Source organism: Eubalaena glacialis, chromosome 1 (assembly GCF_028564815.1).
Source record: "Eubalaena glacialis isolate mEubGla1 chromosome 1, mEubGla1.1.hap2.+ XY, whole genome shotgun sequence".
Classification (NCBI taxonomy): Eukaryota; Metazoa; Chordata; class Mammalia; order Artiodactyla; family Balaenidae; genus Eubalaena; species Eubalaena glacialis.
Window position 1 is genome coordinate 79,055,264 of NC_083716.1, and position 15,689 is coordinate 79,070,952.

General features: G+C 40.7%; 1 protein-coding gene across 9 annotated transcripts in view; it reads left to right on the forward strand.

Annotated features, from left to right (window-relative positions):
* ANK3 (ankyrin 3) overlaps positions 1-15,689 on the forward strand; it is a 685,538-nt gene that overhangs the window by 555,192 nt on the left and 114,657 nt on the right. For 8 of the 9 annotated variants that reach the window (XM_061181623.1, XM_061181653.1, XM_061181663.1 and 5 more), the window contains exons 23-24: positions 3,313-3,385; positions 3,547-3,609. In XM_061181623.1, coding sequence (XP_061037606.1) covers positions 3,313-3,385; positions 3,547-3,609 — 136 coding nt within the window. The remainder of the gene's footprint in view (positions 1-3,312; positions 3,386-3,546; positions 3,610-15,689) is intronic. The other variant, XM_061181646.1, reaches the window with a different exon arrangement.

Sequence of the window (15,689 nt, forward strand, 5' to 3'; positions counted from 1 at the left end):
TGCAACACTTGGAATTATCAGCTGTGCTTCCTTTTCTCATATGCCACCTTCCAACACGAAGAAGGCAGCGTTCACGTCTGCAGTCTGGATATACAGTGCTTCGTACAAAACACCGTGGCTTGAAGGACTCTGTTGCTACCTGCCGGTTGAGTTGTTTGGCTGTGTACAGGTTTTAGAAACTAAAAATTCAGCCTGCTGATCACAAAAGAGAAATGTTGTAATTTGCAAAAGAGAAAACAGTAGCCTTAATGGGCTAGAGCAAGGGTTGTCAACCAGGGCACGTTTCTAACTTTAAGATATAGCTGGAATAGAAATAAATTCCTACATATTGCTTTCATATACCTCTTGAGTATTTCATCATCTTAAAATCTATCATTAAATTCTCGAGAAAAGAGTTTAAATAAATAATGTTTATTAACCTTAATTTTATAGATATGCCGTGTAACTCTCTTTTGAGAGTAGGAAAGGAGAGAAGGACAAGGTATTAAATAACAGCCAAGTGTCACCATGCTATAAAAGATTTGAAGTCACTGAAATAAATATGTGAAACTTCTGTTTCAATGTTAGAGAACTGAAGATGGTATAATAGTTCAAAATATAAATCTTATTTGATTAAATGTCAATGATTTTCTCACCTGTTAGGAAAGTTCAAAATGTTTCTTTGATATCAAAAAGAGCTTTAGGAGAAAATAAAGTTACACACAGGGAAAGTAAAGTTACAGCCTCAGGAAACGGACTGAGAGAAAAGAGTTTTAGGGCTCCGGTTCCTAGTGAAAGAATGTGCACGGGAGTCATGCCATTTCTCACTCAACATCATCAGCTGACTTGGTAGGTGATTTTCTGCCAGAGAGAAAAGACTACTCATGCTAACAGGAAGGTCCAGTTTGCCCGGTGAAGTAAATGAGGCTTCCGCCAAATGAAACACTCACATTGACTAGAAAAGTGTCCATTGAAGTCCCTAAGACCTAGTCCAGCACTGTGGTATTTGAGACTTTATTTCAAGCTGAGACACCACCTTGTCAGCCCTGCATTTGCAATTGCCTGTCATCTAGCTCAGAGAGGACTGATGGGATTCAGGGTGGGGTGTGTGCCCTTAAGCTAACTAAGCACAGTGCAGCTGCCCGCAGGTGGGTCTTTGTTCAGACCATTATGGAAGCCCCAGCGACCATTGTCTCCTTAAGCAGGCATCAGTTCTTCAGCAGCCTTAAAAAGAATACTGCATCTTTGATAGGAGTGCCATGTTGGATATGGCAATTCTTAGAAAGATGCTTTAGTTAATGACATTACAATCATGGCAGAGGAGGAAACTGAGTGGCTAGAAGCGGATATTCAAAAGATATGAATTAAGCTATTTAAATTGCGTTGTTTAAAATTCCCTCAGTAGCAACGAGCAGACTACTTCTATCACTCAGATGTTGGTTTCTAACAGCATTCTCTAATGGAGGGAACCAGGGCTCCTTGGAGCAATGACAAAATCTACAACTGGGGCAGGAAATATACAAGATGAGCCTGGAACCTCTGGTACTGCCAAAAAGTAAGGCCCTCCCTGTAAATAAATAAATAAACATACATACACAAGATGATGGGACGTGTTAAAGGGACACGGGAATCCACTGAAAGACTTCCCAGTGGTCAAAGCCAGAACAATTTGAACAAAAGGAATAAAATAGTATTGGGGTATAGTGCAAAGTATAAAATATATATCTATGAGTTCATACTGATACGGATAAATGATTGAATAACTATGGAGGAAGAGGCAGATTTCTCAGGCAAAAGAATTCCAAATAATTTATGAAAATACTTTCCCCTCCGAGAGGTAGATCATGATTCCCCACTGCTCAAGTGTGTCTGAGTATAGTAACTTCCCTCGGAAGAAAACAGTGTGGAGAGAAGGGGAAATAGAGTATATTACAGTGGAGAAAGCTGACCAACACTGCTTCAGCCAGATGACCAAGTACAACGTCAACCCTGGTAAATCATGTTGACAGTATATGCCCTTGATGTGATGTAATGAAAATGACATTTTACCACAGTGGTCCTTCTCCCCAAAACATATAACCCCAGTCTAATCAATGAGAAAAACATGAGACGAATCTCAATTAAGGGACATTCTACAAAATACCTGACCAGTTCACCCCAAAACTGTCAAGGTCATTAAAAACAAGGAAAGTCTGAGAAACTTAGCCATAGGAGCCTAAGGAGATTGACACCGAAAGATAACATGGTATCCTGGATGGGATGCTAGAACTGAAAAAGGATATTTGGCAAAAGCTAAGGAAATCTGAATAAAATATAGACTTTAATTAATAATAATAAATCAATATTGGTTCATGAATTGTGACAAAGCTACCATGCTAATATGTGTTAATCATAGGGAAAACTGGGTGAACACTCTCTACTATCCTCGCAATTTTTCTGTAAATCTAAAACTGTTCTAATATAAAATATTTATTTTTTGAAAATGTTCAATTACAGTATTACATGCTGGAAAAAAATACAAAATAATGCTTTACTTCAACATGACTTGTACCATTGGTCTTTTATATGTTCAGATTAAAAGGGGACTCATTTTTAAACAAAAACATATTAAGTCATTAATATTTTCAAACAAGTAATACTGTCAGTGTTCTTTGGATGGATACAATCTATCTAGGCGAAAAGTCATCGAAGAGCAAGTAAAAGATTCAGTAAAGCCTTTGCTCTGTCATACTGTATACCATTCTTTAAAATTTTGTGGCAGTTAAAATTATCCTGCAAATGCATTACCTCTAAAATATTTTCTGCAAACACATGGTTGTAAAAGTTATATAATTTATTGGAATCTCAATATTGTGATTTATTCTAGAAATTAAAACATACACATAGGAAGGGAAAACGACAAGGGGCTGGCTTGGCACAAGCCATAAAGACATGCTTCTTGCCCATCATTTGGCTTATCTTCAGCTAAGACTTTTAGTGGAATGGGGTGGCAGATCCATGAAGACCATGAAGAAATATAGCAATGAACTAAGGGAGGCAGTATCTCTCTCCTTTTTTTCCTTTGAAAAGCTTTATTGGGGACCTAAAGCTTTTAAGCTGGTGCCCTTTGCCACTAGAATTCTTTCACCTTGTATTCGTTCTCTGCCATGTATATGATGAGGAACTTAGTGCTACGAAGGCATAATTTTGATGTCATTTTGTATGAGGGGGCCTTCAAGATATTCAACACACAAATCCCACAGTAAACCAACAGATGAATTTAGGAAGAAATGAATAGTCTCAGTAAAATGTCCTGTCTGCTCATACTAAAATGACTGCTTTCTTTGTTACTAGACTGTCATAGAGAAGCACAAAATGAATGTTCCAGAAACGATGAATGAAGTTCTTGACATGTCTGATGATGAAGGTATGAAAACCTCCTTTGAGTTCGTAGTAACAAAGAGTGACTTTGTATTTTTTTCCTGAAGAAAATTCATTGCAAAATGTTTTTAGAAGCATTAATATGTTTCGTTGTAGTATCAAGAGTATGCATTTTTCACACTTACATTGTTCACTTAAATCATGCAGTTCGTAAAGCCAACGCCCCTGAAATGCTCAGTGATGGCGAATATATCTCAGATGTTGAAGAAGGTATTTGCGAATTTTTATTGTGATAAAATTTAACTACCAGCTTTATCTTCCATTTCTTATCTTTGAAATGTAACCCTTCCTTGAGTTACTAACTTTTCATTTTATCTTGCAATTATTAATTAATGTATCATTTAAACAACATGTATTTGGTATCACTGACTGTCTTCTTTTAGTCTCTTTGAATCCCCTCTCCTTGAACGCATTTTTCAATTTGAAAATGCAAGTGTTACTAACTATCTGGATTACTTTCTTACTATTTGTTTCTATTAAGCAGAAAAATTGTTTTTATTGTTTACATTTGAAAATCTAGAAAGTAAAATCTGATTAATGTTCATATCTAAAATATTTTTTTTAATGAGAGAGGGTTTATAAGGGAAGGGATCAAATACCCATTCTAAGATGTACTCTAAGCTTTGCAGTGAAAGCTACTTTTGAACTTGAACTCATAATGAAAACTCAACCCAAACAAAACTGCTTTCAAAATGTAAGTTTTCAATATTGATTTCATGAAAGAGACAAATTATAGATGATTGTAACTATTCTTCATGTGCTTAAAAGAAACTACTAGTTTTCTGCCTTACTTAAAAATCAGTGTGTATGACCAGGTCATGTTATATAGTTATATTAATGAATGACATCCTTATTGTTCATTGGAAAACTAGCATTTTTACAGTAAATAAATATGATAAAGATGGCAAATTTTGGCCTTTTTACTGAAATAATGAAATGTTTACTTAGAGTAGAATTTATATTATATTTATGTTTCTTTTCTGCATCATTTGACTCTCCCAAACAGTGTTCTGATTGCTTCTCCATTTTCCATCTCTCATGTTGTATTTTTCTCTTGGATCAGTCTTAGTGCAGCTAGTCTTTCTCTGCCTCTGGGTTGTCTGTATTGTAATTACTGGTTCCTTCTTTGATTTGTCCAGATTTCATTGGAAACCTAAATAGTGGGAAAGCCTACCTGATCCAAAGTCACTTTAGCTTTTTCAGTTCCAATGACTGCCAAGTGTAAGTGCATTGTAGCCAGGGATTGCCCGCCTAGGAGAGTTAATGTCTTGATGGTCATTTAGGACCTGAAAGTACCTGTCTCATTGTTTGTAAATGTTGTTTTGATAAATATTAAAGGCTTCTACTCATCATTTTTCTTTCTTTTTCTGTAAACCATCAACTATATGTTTACCTCTGTTTATCCCCCAGTGGCTAATATTTGCATCATCGTTAGGACTCTACGAGTAATATGCCTTACTGTCATATTATATTTCGCTGCTTTCTTATGCAACATTTTCAGAGTAATTTCACCTGTGCAGAAGATAAAAGGAAAGTGATGTTCTCATAAAGATGCATACACTCACAAAATATGGTGTCAAATGAAATTATTATGATATATAATATGACAGTCACAGACCTAAAAACATGCTAGTTTCTAACAAGATATCCCCAAATAGCTGCATTGATGAGAGGCCAAGTTTGAATGGACTATGTAACAACCTTATACATGTGGATAACTGATTTCCAAAAAGAAGAAATTTTGAATCTCTTCATTTGAAGATATTTCATTTAACTGTTTAATTCGAAATGACAATCATTTCCTTTAGATTGATCTCAGCTTGGGAATTTGAAATGAACAAGCAAATTTTCATTCTCATTTTATCCATCTTTCTTTAAACTCAGCCCTTGCTTTATGGATGTGTCCAGGGGCTGTTGGAATAAAATGGCTCTTGACTTCGTACTGTTGTAGCATTTAATGTTGAAAGGGAGTTGGTTAAAGGTCACTCAGTCTGAACAACCGTCACCTAGTGCTGGAATTACCTCTGTTACGAGATCCGATGCCCAAATGCCTCCATCATGGGAATTCCCTAATTCCCACACTGCCTATTCCATGTGAACAACTCTGACTTTAAATATTCTTCATTTTCGGGAGCATCATTGTCACTGATTCAGGCCTTAACTCAGTGATTCAGGCTCTGATCTCTTTGGCACTATTTACAACAAAAGCTGCCTCATTCATGTAACAATCCTTCTGATATTTAAAAATGCTTTTCGTATTTCTTCTCAGGGTTTCTTCCTCTGGGCATACTATTGGCACTTCCTTCCCCTGTTCCCATACCATCATGGTCAGTCTCCTATGTACATTTCATTGTGTCTGTATTCATCTCAAACTGAGGTGGCCAGAACCGAACACCACGTTCGAGGTATAGTCTGATCAAAGCAGAGTATACAGGGCTATTGTTTTGTCCATAGATGATAAATACTAAAGATCTATGATTGAAGATGAAGATATTTCCAAGGTTATAATATATACTTAATTGACTCCTATTAATATTACTATCGGCTAATGTCCCTAAGTTTTGCTTTCATGAGGTCTAGTAAGCCACAGTTGCCCTTTATCACATTTTTGTATCATTCTCTGCTGCATGAACTAGCATTTCTGTTTTACTCCAAATGCCGCAACAAATCATTTTGAAAGTTAAATTCTAAAAGGATCCCTACAACTTTAGTCTTGCCAGGGCTTTGCCACTGTAGGCTGATTTGGTGCTGCCTGTTTCATTAAGCCCTTATGGACGGAGGCAAATGTTTAGTTCTGTGAAACCACAGCATGTTGTGAATCTCTCTACATAAGAACTAGTAAGTTCTTGAGGTATCCCAGGTGCTAAGAATATCAGCAGCTTTTAAAAGCAACTAAAAATAATAAGCAATATATGCTGCCGGTTTTTCTTAAGAAAAGAAGAATGAGTTTGTAACATGGGAAAATGTAATTTTAATCCTAAATTATAAAAGTTGAGTGGAATATTAGGAGAAGAGTGCCAAAGGTAGTCTCTTTTCCTCCTCCTTTCTCCTTTCTTTTATCTTTGCTTTCTCCTTCTCTTCTCTCTTTGATCCACTATGAGAAATTAGTTTAATTTCTCAAAAAAAAATTTTCAGAAAAATAAGGCTAAAAATGTTATCAATTAATGGCCTAAGGGAACAATGGAGCCAAGTTACAGAGTAGAACAGAGGTTGAAGTGTCAGCACAGCAGAGATAAAGCGACATTTTTAAGCAGGTGATCAGCCCACATGTTCTACGGGTAAGGGGTAGACAGAGCTCCTCAGAGGGCCAGACTGATTCACAAATACCTTAATGGTCTACTTTCTTCTTTCCCAGAAAATTCATGACACACATATAAAATTAATATACATGCAAAATTATTGTTGATTCTAGTACCACTTAGAGTCTTATGTTTTGCAATTCAGTTTGTAACTAAAAAGAAAGAAAAAATGAAATTGGGAGAGAGCAGAGAGAGGGAGGGAGGGAAGAAGGAGAAGGGAGAGAGAAAGGAGGGAGAGAGGGAGGAAGGAAAAAAGGAAAAAAAGAAGAAAATTGAGATTAAGATTCGAGTTGTCTTCTAATTTGAGTCTCCCTCCCAGGAGACTTCACCATTGGCTTTGGTTCAACGATGATTTTACATTGTAAATTCCTATAAAATGTATTTTGTCAATTTAAAAAAATGTATAATACTGTTATTTTAGCTTGCAGGATTCTAGTGGGTTGGGTTATAGTAATAGATTTAAAGAACTATAGATGGGACATAATGAGAACTGGAATTAAGCCATGGAAAGTAAAAACCCAAAAGGCAGCTCTGTGAAATAGGACTCCACTGAACAGGTTTGCGAAATAACTGGGTGACACAACCCTTGCTGGGAAGAATTATTTAATTCTTAGCTTCTTACAATTCTGATAGGACTATAGACGCTCTTTCAGGATCAAATGTAGACACTAAATATTAAAAGAAAAAAGTAAGAGTCTAAGTACACTTAGATATAACTGTCAGTTAGGTATACCACAATCTACCAGATTGTGAAGTTTCCTATTAAAGGAAATCCAAAAATCTGGAAACCAGATTCCAATATCCATCAAGGAGCACAGAAGGGGTTAATGAAGCAGAATAAAGCTGTCTGACCCAGGAAAAAACTAATTATGTGTACTAAAATTGCTATCCACTGGTCCTTTGGAATTGAAGCAGTAGAAATCTAAAGGTTTGACATCAGGCTTGAGCCTCTCAGAATTTAAATTCTTAATCAAAATCTGTATATTTTTCTTAAAGAGTGAGATTCTTACTTTATGTAGTGGGTCAAAATCTTTGGATACATTATTTATAAAAACTTATTTTAAAAATTCTAAAAAAATAAAAATAATTGTCAGTAGGTATAGGTTTGAGATATAATAAAACACTAACGTTTCATCAGATATCATGAGAGAGTCAAGCTCACCTCAGCTTTGTACCCAAATCAGTGCCTAATGGAAGCCCCAGCAAAGTGAAATCCACAGATTTCAGAGAACTCAAAGGGCAGGTTGGTAACCTGTAGCCCAAGCTCTCCATTATACTGATGAGAAAGTAAAGCCCAAATAAATGTTGAGTGACTTACCCAACCAGGTTAGTGGCAGAGTGGGACAAGAAGACAGATGTGAAAGTCTGTGGAATTAGGTCATCTCTTTCATACCTACTTGAACGTGACCTGTGTTCTTATATAGAGAACCCAAGAATGAATTTTTTTTATTGGCGGAAATGTCCTATAGGACCTCTTCTCACCGAATGCTTTGGACTATCCTGATCTCCTACTCATCGTAATAAATAAATCAGACTATTATGTTTTTAGCTTTACGGATCTGGAAAGAAGCCTTGGAGATTAGCTTGCCTCCAGCTCCTCCAAGGGAGTGGTGACTGTTATGCAGAAATTGTCCTTCACTTGAAATTTTATCATTTTACAAATACCTGTTCAATCCTAACATCCAGCCAGCCTTTTGCCTGATATCTCTCTGCTTACAATTGACCTTTCAAACAGACATTACATAGTTGCATGCTACTCTCGGCATAAAGTCAAAATGAAATACCAGACGCAGAGACCTAATCTTAGTCTCTGGTGTATCCCCAGAGCCTAGTACAGGGCCTTGCACACCGCAGCTCTTCCATATGTGTTTGCACAGCTGCATCCAAGAGGAGGGAGACTGAAAGGAAAGGATAGTTTTACAGGTTTCTGAGAACAGGCAAGATGGAGAAAATTTGCTTGCCTTGCTCCCTTTTCCTGCCATTATACCCCTTCTCACTCAGACAGCCCTAGGCTACATGTTGACTCGATAAACAGCTTTCTAATGACTCTCCCAAGGGGTGTCTGCATCTCAAAGAATAGTTCGTGAATTTAAAAGCATTTCCAGCTAAAGAAAAAGACCTGTGGGCTGAGACAGAGGGCTTTATTCTAAAACAGAGTCCATCCTGTCTTTGGGATTGGAATTACTTAGACCCTCATCCACACTGTCCACTTACCCAGCCATGTACTTTCCATTTAGAGTCTCACAGATATCTCATCCTGCCCTAAACGTACCCCCCAAAACAGTGTCTCTTCCCACCCTTCTCCATGCCAGTAAATGGCTCCATCACCCAAGCCAAAATACGTGGTTCTGCATGTCCTCCCTTATCCAGTCCATCAGCAAGTCATATCAATTCTGCCTCCAGAATACATCCCACCTCCCTCCGCTTCCCACTGCCACCACCCTAATCCTACCCGCCGACATTCCACCCGTGGAATACTGCAGGAGCCTCTTTACATGTCTCCACGTCTACGCTTTCCCCACAGACTCAGCCTTCCGCACAGCATCCTTAGCAATCTTTTAAAAATGGAAATCGGATCATGTTATTCCATTCCCCAGTTTCAAACCCTCCGAAGCTCACAGCTACGTTTTCAAGATTCATTCAAGTTGTTGCATATAATTGTAGCTCATTCATTTTCTTTTCTATATAATATTCCATATGCCTGTATCATAATTAAGTTGTCCATTCTTTTTTTTTTTTTTTAATACAATGTCAAAGTTGGATGTAACATTTTTTTTTTTAAGGTCAACTCTCTCATTTTATAATTTTTATTTATTTATTTATTTATGGCTGTGTTGGGTCTTCGTTTCTGTGCGAGGGCTTTCTCTAGTTGTGGCAAGCGCGGGCCTCTCACCATCGCGGCCTCTCTTGTTGCGGGGCACAGGCTCCAGACGCGCAGGCTCAGTAATTGTGGCTCACGGGCCCAGTTGCTCCGCAGCATGTGGGATCTTCCCAGACCAGGGCTCAAACCCGTGTCCCCTGCATTGGCAGGCAGACTCTCAATCACTGTGCCACCAGGGAAGCCCCCAAGTTGTCCATTCTAATGTTGATGGGAATGTGGGCTGTTTCCAGTGTGGAGCTGCTGCAAACCAAGCTGCTACAAACCTTATATATGTTTCCTGGTACACATACATATGTGTACATTTCCACAGGGTATAGACCTAGGATGGTAGTTGTTGGGTTGTAGGTTATGCAAAGACAACAGAATTCATCCAAACCAGGTAGGGCTAAAGTAGGATTATAAAATTAGATAGGGAGGCTATTTTTTAAAAAAAACAGGAAAATAATATCATAAAGAAAGCGATTACCATGAGGAGGGAGGAGGAGGTGTGATGGGGATAGGAATGTGAGAGGCGGCTTCTGAGGTGCTGATGTCCTATTTCTTAACCTCTGTGGTATTTATTTTACACCAATCTGTTAAAATATATGTTTACATGTTACGTACTCATCTGTGGGGTTGCTGTATTTAATGATAAAAGTAGCCCCCCCCTCTAAATAATACACATACAACCCCCAAAAGAGTACAGAGACAAAGCTAAAATAAAAACTTCCCAAGGCTTTATCATGCACTTAGAGTAAAACTCAGGGCCCTTCCGTGGTCAGTGAGTCCTTTGTGATATGGCCCCTGGTCACCTCTTTTCCATTCTCTCAATCACACTTTTTGATTTCTTCCTAATACTCATCTCAATATATTAGTCATTAATTTCAGAGGGCTGCAAACTTTTTCTGTAAAGGGCCAACGGTTAATATTTTCTAATTTTCAGGCCACGTGGTCTGTGTCCCAGCTACTCAACTCTGCCTTTGTAGCCAAAAGCAGCCAGAGACAATATCTAACTAAACAAATGGGCATGACTGGGGGGCAATACAACTTGATTTACAAAAATAGGCAGGAGACTGGATTTTGCCCAGACCGTAGTTTGCCACATTTTGATTAATTTTATTTTCTTTCAAAGTAGGCTTTTAGCTCCCTGGGAGCAGAGCTGTGTTTATCACTGTCATAGCACTTAGGACATAGACATAGAAGTCCTCATGTGGGGGTGGGGGAGTGCATCCACACATTTGCCTGGGTCTCTATCCCCCTCCCCCCAGGATTCCATATAGATGAACCCTCTCAGCATCACAAACAAGGGGCTTACCATTTATTGAGCCCTTTCTATGTGCTAGGCATTAAGCTCCATATATTTCATGCATTATGTCCTTTAACTCTCACAGTGACCCTCTAAGTTAGAGCCATTGGTATTCCCATTTTACAGATGTGGAAAATCAGTTCCAGCAAGGTTAATGACCTTGGTCAAGGTCACACAAGTCAGTGCAGGGGCTGATACTCAAATCCCTGTCTCTAACCTCTAACCTCCATGGTGCCTGGTAATTTAGATAAGAGCCGCACAGCGATCGGATTATTGTAAGTTTTAAATGAGTTAATGTATAAAGTTTAGCCCAGACATCTCAGTGAACGTTAGTTACAAGGCACCTTATCTTGCTTAATTTTCTCAAAGTAGTTGAGAGCATTTTTGGTACTATCATTACTCCTAGTTTACATTTAGTCCTAATTCAAAGTCCTAATTTAAAGTTTTATTAATCCTCATTTCTACTAAGGAATCCAAGGCTCAAAGAGTTTAAGATATTTGTTCAGGTTCCCAAGCCAAGGAAACTGGAATTTGAATTTAGTTTTTTTGACTTTCAATGAGATGCTGTAAGAGAACACATGAAAGTGACAAGGAAATTCACAAGAAGGGGAGGTGAGTGACAGCCTCAAGAAGGCTGAATTTTACGAAATAGAATGTGGACAAGCAGAAGTTTGGGGGGTGGGGAGAAGGGTGGGGACTGGAAAGAAGTGTTCCAAGTTCAAGGTCAAAGCATCAGCGACAGGAAGCAGAAGACCCCACAGAAGAGCTCGGCATGAGACGGGGGAGCCGGGCACTGGCCTTGGAGAGGACCCTCCAGCAGGGCACGGGGTGGAAGGGAAAACTCCAGGCACACTGACAATAAGAGGAAGAGGAGTGCCAGCGGATATGGAGAGAGAGTGGTGAACAATGGAGACAGAAACCAGAAGAGTGAGTTCCAGAGGACGCCCTGGGAGAAACTTGCCTGGGAAGGTCCAGTCAGATGAGCACAGGCCATTTGGGAATCCCTGCTGACCTCAGCAACTGCCACGTCCAGGACCTCGTGGATTCAGACCCAGAATAAGTAGGTCTCATGTAGTGTATTTTTTTCCCTCAAGAAGCTGTGACAGATGAGCAGCTGTAGCAGCCTGTGGCACGAATGGGAACAGGAATTGTTGAAGAGCTGTCAGGGAATTAGCATGTTTATTGACCAAGGTCAATAGGTGGCTTCTTCATTTGCCCAAAACAGGTTGTAATTTTGTTTTTTTAATAAATTTATTTATTTATTTATTTTTGGCTGCATTGGGTCTTCGTTGCTGCGCGCGGGCTTTTCTCTAGTTGCGGCGTGCGGGCTTCTCATTGCGGTGGCTTCTCTTGTTGTGGAGCACGGGCTCTGAGACACGTGGGCTTCAGTAGTTGTGGCTCATGGGCTCTAGAGCTCAGGCTCAGTAGTTGTGGCGCACGGGCTTCGTTGTTCCGCAGCATGTGGGATCATCCCGGACTAGGGCTCGAACCCGTGTCCCCTGCGTTGGCAGGCGGATTCTCAACCACTGTGCCACCATGGAAGCCCAACAAGTTGTAATTTTGAGTAAGATTTCCCCCCCACCCCCAATTCTTTTAGTCCCTGCCCATCTACCCAGAACGTCTGACCTACTTCATGGGGAAGTGGGATCTCACCTGGCCACCCGTACCCCCGCCCCCCGAAAACTGGGATTCTTACTACAGAGAAAGAAGAGAGTGGAGGGTGACACCACGGAGCATCAGCACCGAAAACGATTGGCCGGGGGAAGGCAGGGTGGTGGGCAGAGGGTCTGGAACAGGAGGGGTCAGAGAACCAGGGGAGGATGTTAACACATGGGAAGGGGTGGTCCGAGCACCTGGGCCAGATCACACTGAGGATGAGAATTGACAACAGGCCTGGCCTGTCTTTACCTTGTATGTGCACACCCTGTAGGTGGAGGTAGGAGACAGAAGACAAACCAATAACAGGTGCTTGTTGCCCTGCATGGTGAAAAGCAGTTTGGGTGGGGCTTCCCTGGTGGCGCAGTGGTTAAGAATCCGCCTGCCAGTGGAGGGGACGCGGGTTCAAGCCCTGGTCCGGGAAGATCCCACATGCTGTGGAGCAACTAAGCCCGTGATCCAGAACTACTGAGCCTGCGCTCTAGAGCCCGCGAGCTGCAACTACTGAGCCCACGTGTCACAACTACTGAAGCCCATGTGCCTAGAGCCCGTGCTCCGCGACAAGAGAAGCCACCGCAATGAGAAGCCCGCGCACCACAATGAACAGTGGCCCCCGCTCGCCGCAACTAGAGAAAGCCCGCGCACGGCAACAGAGACCCAATGCAGTCCCCCCAAATAAATAAATAAATAAATATTAAAAAAAAAAAAAAAAGCACTTATACCTGGGGGCAGTGAACATCTTCCTGTTTTGGACACACGGTCCTTATACACCCAAGTAATGAAGGGCCAAGACCAGTGAGCTCTGGATGTGGGGTTGAGTCTAGACGAATAGCTAAGAAAGACTGAACAGAAGGAACCAAAGGGCATGACACGGCCACTTTGAATTTAGCAACCTAATTTCTCTGTACATAAGAACCATTTTAGTGCCTGATTTCACAGGGCTAGTTTGTGGCTAGTAATTTATTCATTTTCTAGTCTTCTTCAAAAGGGGCATAGGTTTTAGGTAATGAGAACAGTGCAAGTAACCTTTCCACCTGCATTCTGTCTCTCTTCTTCGGTGTCTGTTTGACCAAGTCAGTATAACATCTAATCTTACTTAGGTGACTGAGGGTAATTTCTGGATTAGGGTTAAGGAGTACTGATAAAAATAGGAAAAAATTACAGTGTCTGTCCCAACATTGTCCTTTTCTAGCTCGTCACAGGAAAGACACAGAATTCTTTTTCCTTTCTGGGATGGGTTTGTTTATTAACCGAACCAAGATCACAGGGGATGTTTTTCATTGCTACATCTGGAAAGGTTCCAACACTGAGTCATGCGTGCTTACTTTAGAAACTATATCTAGCCTGGATTAAGGAATAGTAAACTGCTATACAGTTTTTAAAAAGAGATACATCTAGCCACAAAGAACAAAATAATGTTTAAGAGGAAAGAGTCAAATTGACTTTGTACTCTTAAAAAAAAATCATCCTGAGCAGAGAAGAGTGATTTGTTCTGTGGGATAACGGCTACTTGTTCTTGTCGTTGCTTAAGAGATGTGCAAACTTTGCCATTTAAGCCTGATTCCTTCTTGACCATCTATGAAGCCAGGATCTTACCGGCACCTGGAGTTAGGGAAATAAAGAAAGAAGACAGTGGGTGGCCCTCCGGTGAGAGATACATGAATCCCTTAAAATGACACGCACTTTTTTTTTTTTTCGGGTGCATTTTGGGTCTTCATTGCTGCGCATGAGCTCTCTCTAGTTGCAGCGAGTGGGGGCTACTCTTTGTTGTGATGTGCGGGCTTCTCATTGCGGTGGCCTCTCTTGTTGCAGAGCCCAGGCTCCAGTAGTTGTGCCCGTGGGCTCAGTAGTTGTGGCGTGCAGGCTCAGTAGTTGTGGTGCACGGGCTTCGTTGCTCCGCGGCATGTGGGATCTTCCTGGACCAGGGCTCGAACCCGTGTCCCCTGCATCGGCAGGTGGATTCTTAACCACTGCGCCACCAGGGAAGCCCTACACGCACTTCTTAAGACCACCTATGTCACCCATTGCTCATCTAACCATTGTCTCAACTTACCCCATTGCTCTCACATCTTTTGAGAAGGAAAGGAAGAAAACAGTATATTCCAGAACTTACTTTCTGTTTTGAAAGGACAACCACTGCTGCCAGGAGATGCTGGAAAACAAAGGGTTGAAGCGAAGGACCCAGCATCTGCTCCTTCCTGACGGAGGAGGCAGCTGGGGAGGGGAGGGGGCAGGAGAGAGAGCTCACTGCATTCTCTACCTTGGACTTGGGCAGCCTCGCCCTGAGCCTCCTTCCATCCCAGAAGATAATGGAGTCCCAAGCATCCACTGGTCCTCCAGCCTGACCCAGAAGTGCCTGTGCCACACACGGGGACCTCGGGAAGTGGGTGGCACAGCCCCTCCACTGTCGACACAACATCTCCTTCCTTTTATCAGCCTCTCAGAATGTGCACAGGAGTCCTTCCTTGCAAACTGCAAAACGAAAAGTGAAATGCATGAGCATCTGGAATCTAAGTAACTTTCCCCTTATTTATTGTGTGACTCTAGGTTAGAATTAGACTTTTAGAGCTAAAGTTTGGGAATTCCCTGGCGGTCCAGTGGTTAAGACTCCGTGCTTCCACTGCAGGGGGCATGGGTTCGATCCCTGGTCCGGGAACTAAGATCCCACAAGCCACGCGGTGCAACCAAAAGAAAGAAAAAAAAGAACTAAAGTTTGAGTGGATGAGCGTCCTCATACTACCATATGCCTCTTCCCTCCTACTCTTGCTTCCGTGCTCTTCTGACAATGCAAATATCGGAAGATTGAGGGAAAAGACATGAGCAAATAGAGTCATTTGGATTCTTCATGATGAAAACTTACTGTCTAAACATTAGGGGAGCTAGACATCTTATTATAAAGTTTTGAATTTATGGAAAAGATTTTCTCTTCAAAATTATCTGGAATTTTATGTTCCTTATTTGAACCTTCCAAAAAATAAAATAGGCTGAGTCTCATTTGCCTTTATTTGTCTCTAAAAGGGTTAATAATACCATGGAGTTGCTGAGATGATGAAAAGAAATAATATACACATAAAGCACTTAGAGCAGTGACAGCGTACAGTAGATGCTCAAAAAATGGCAGTCCTTCTTTTTTCTTAATCAGATGGATACGACTATCTATGTATCCTGT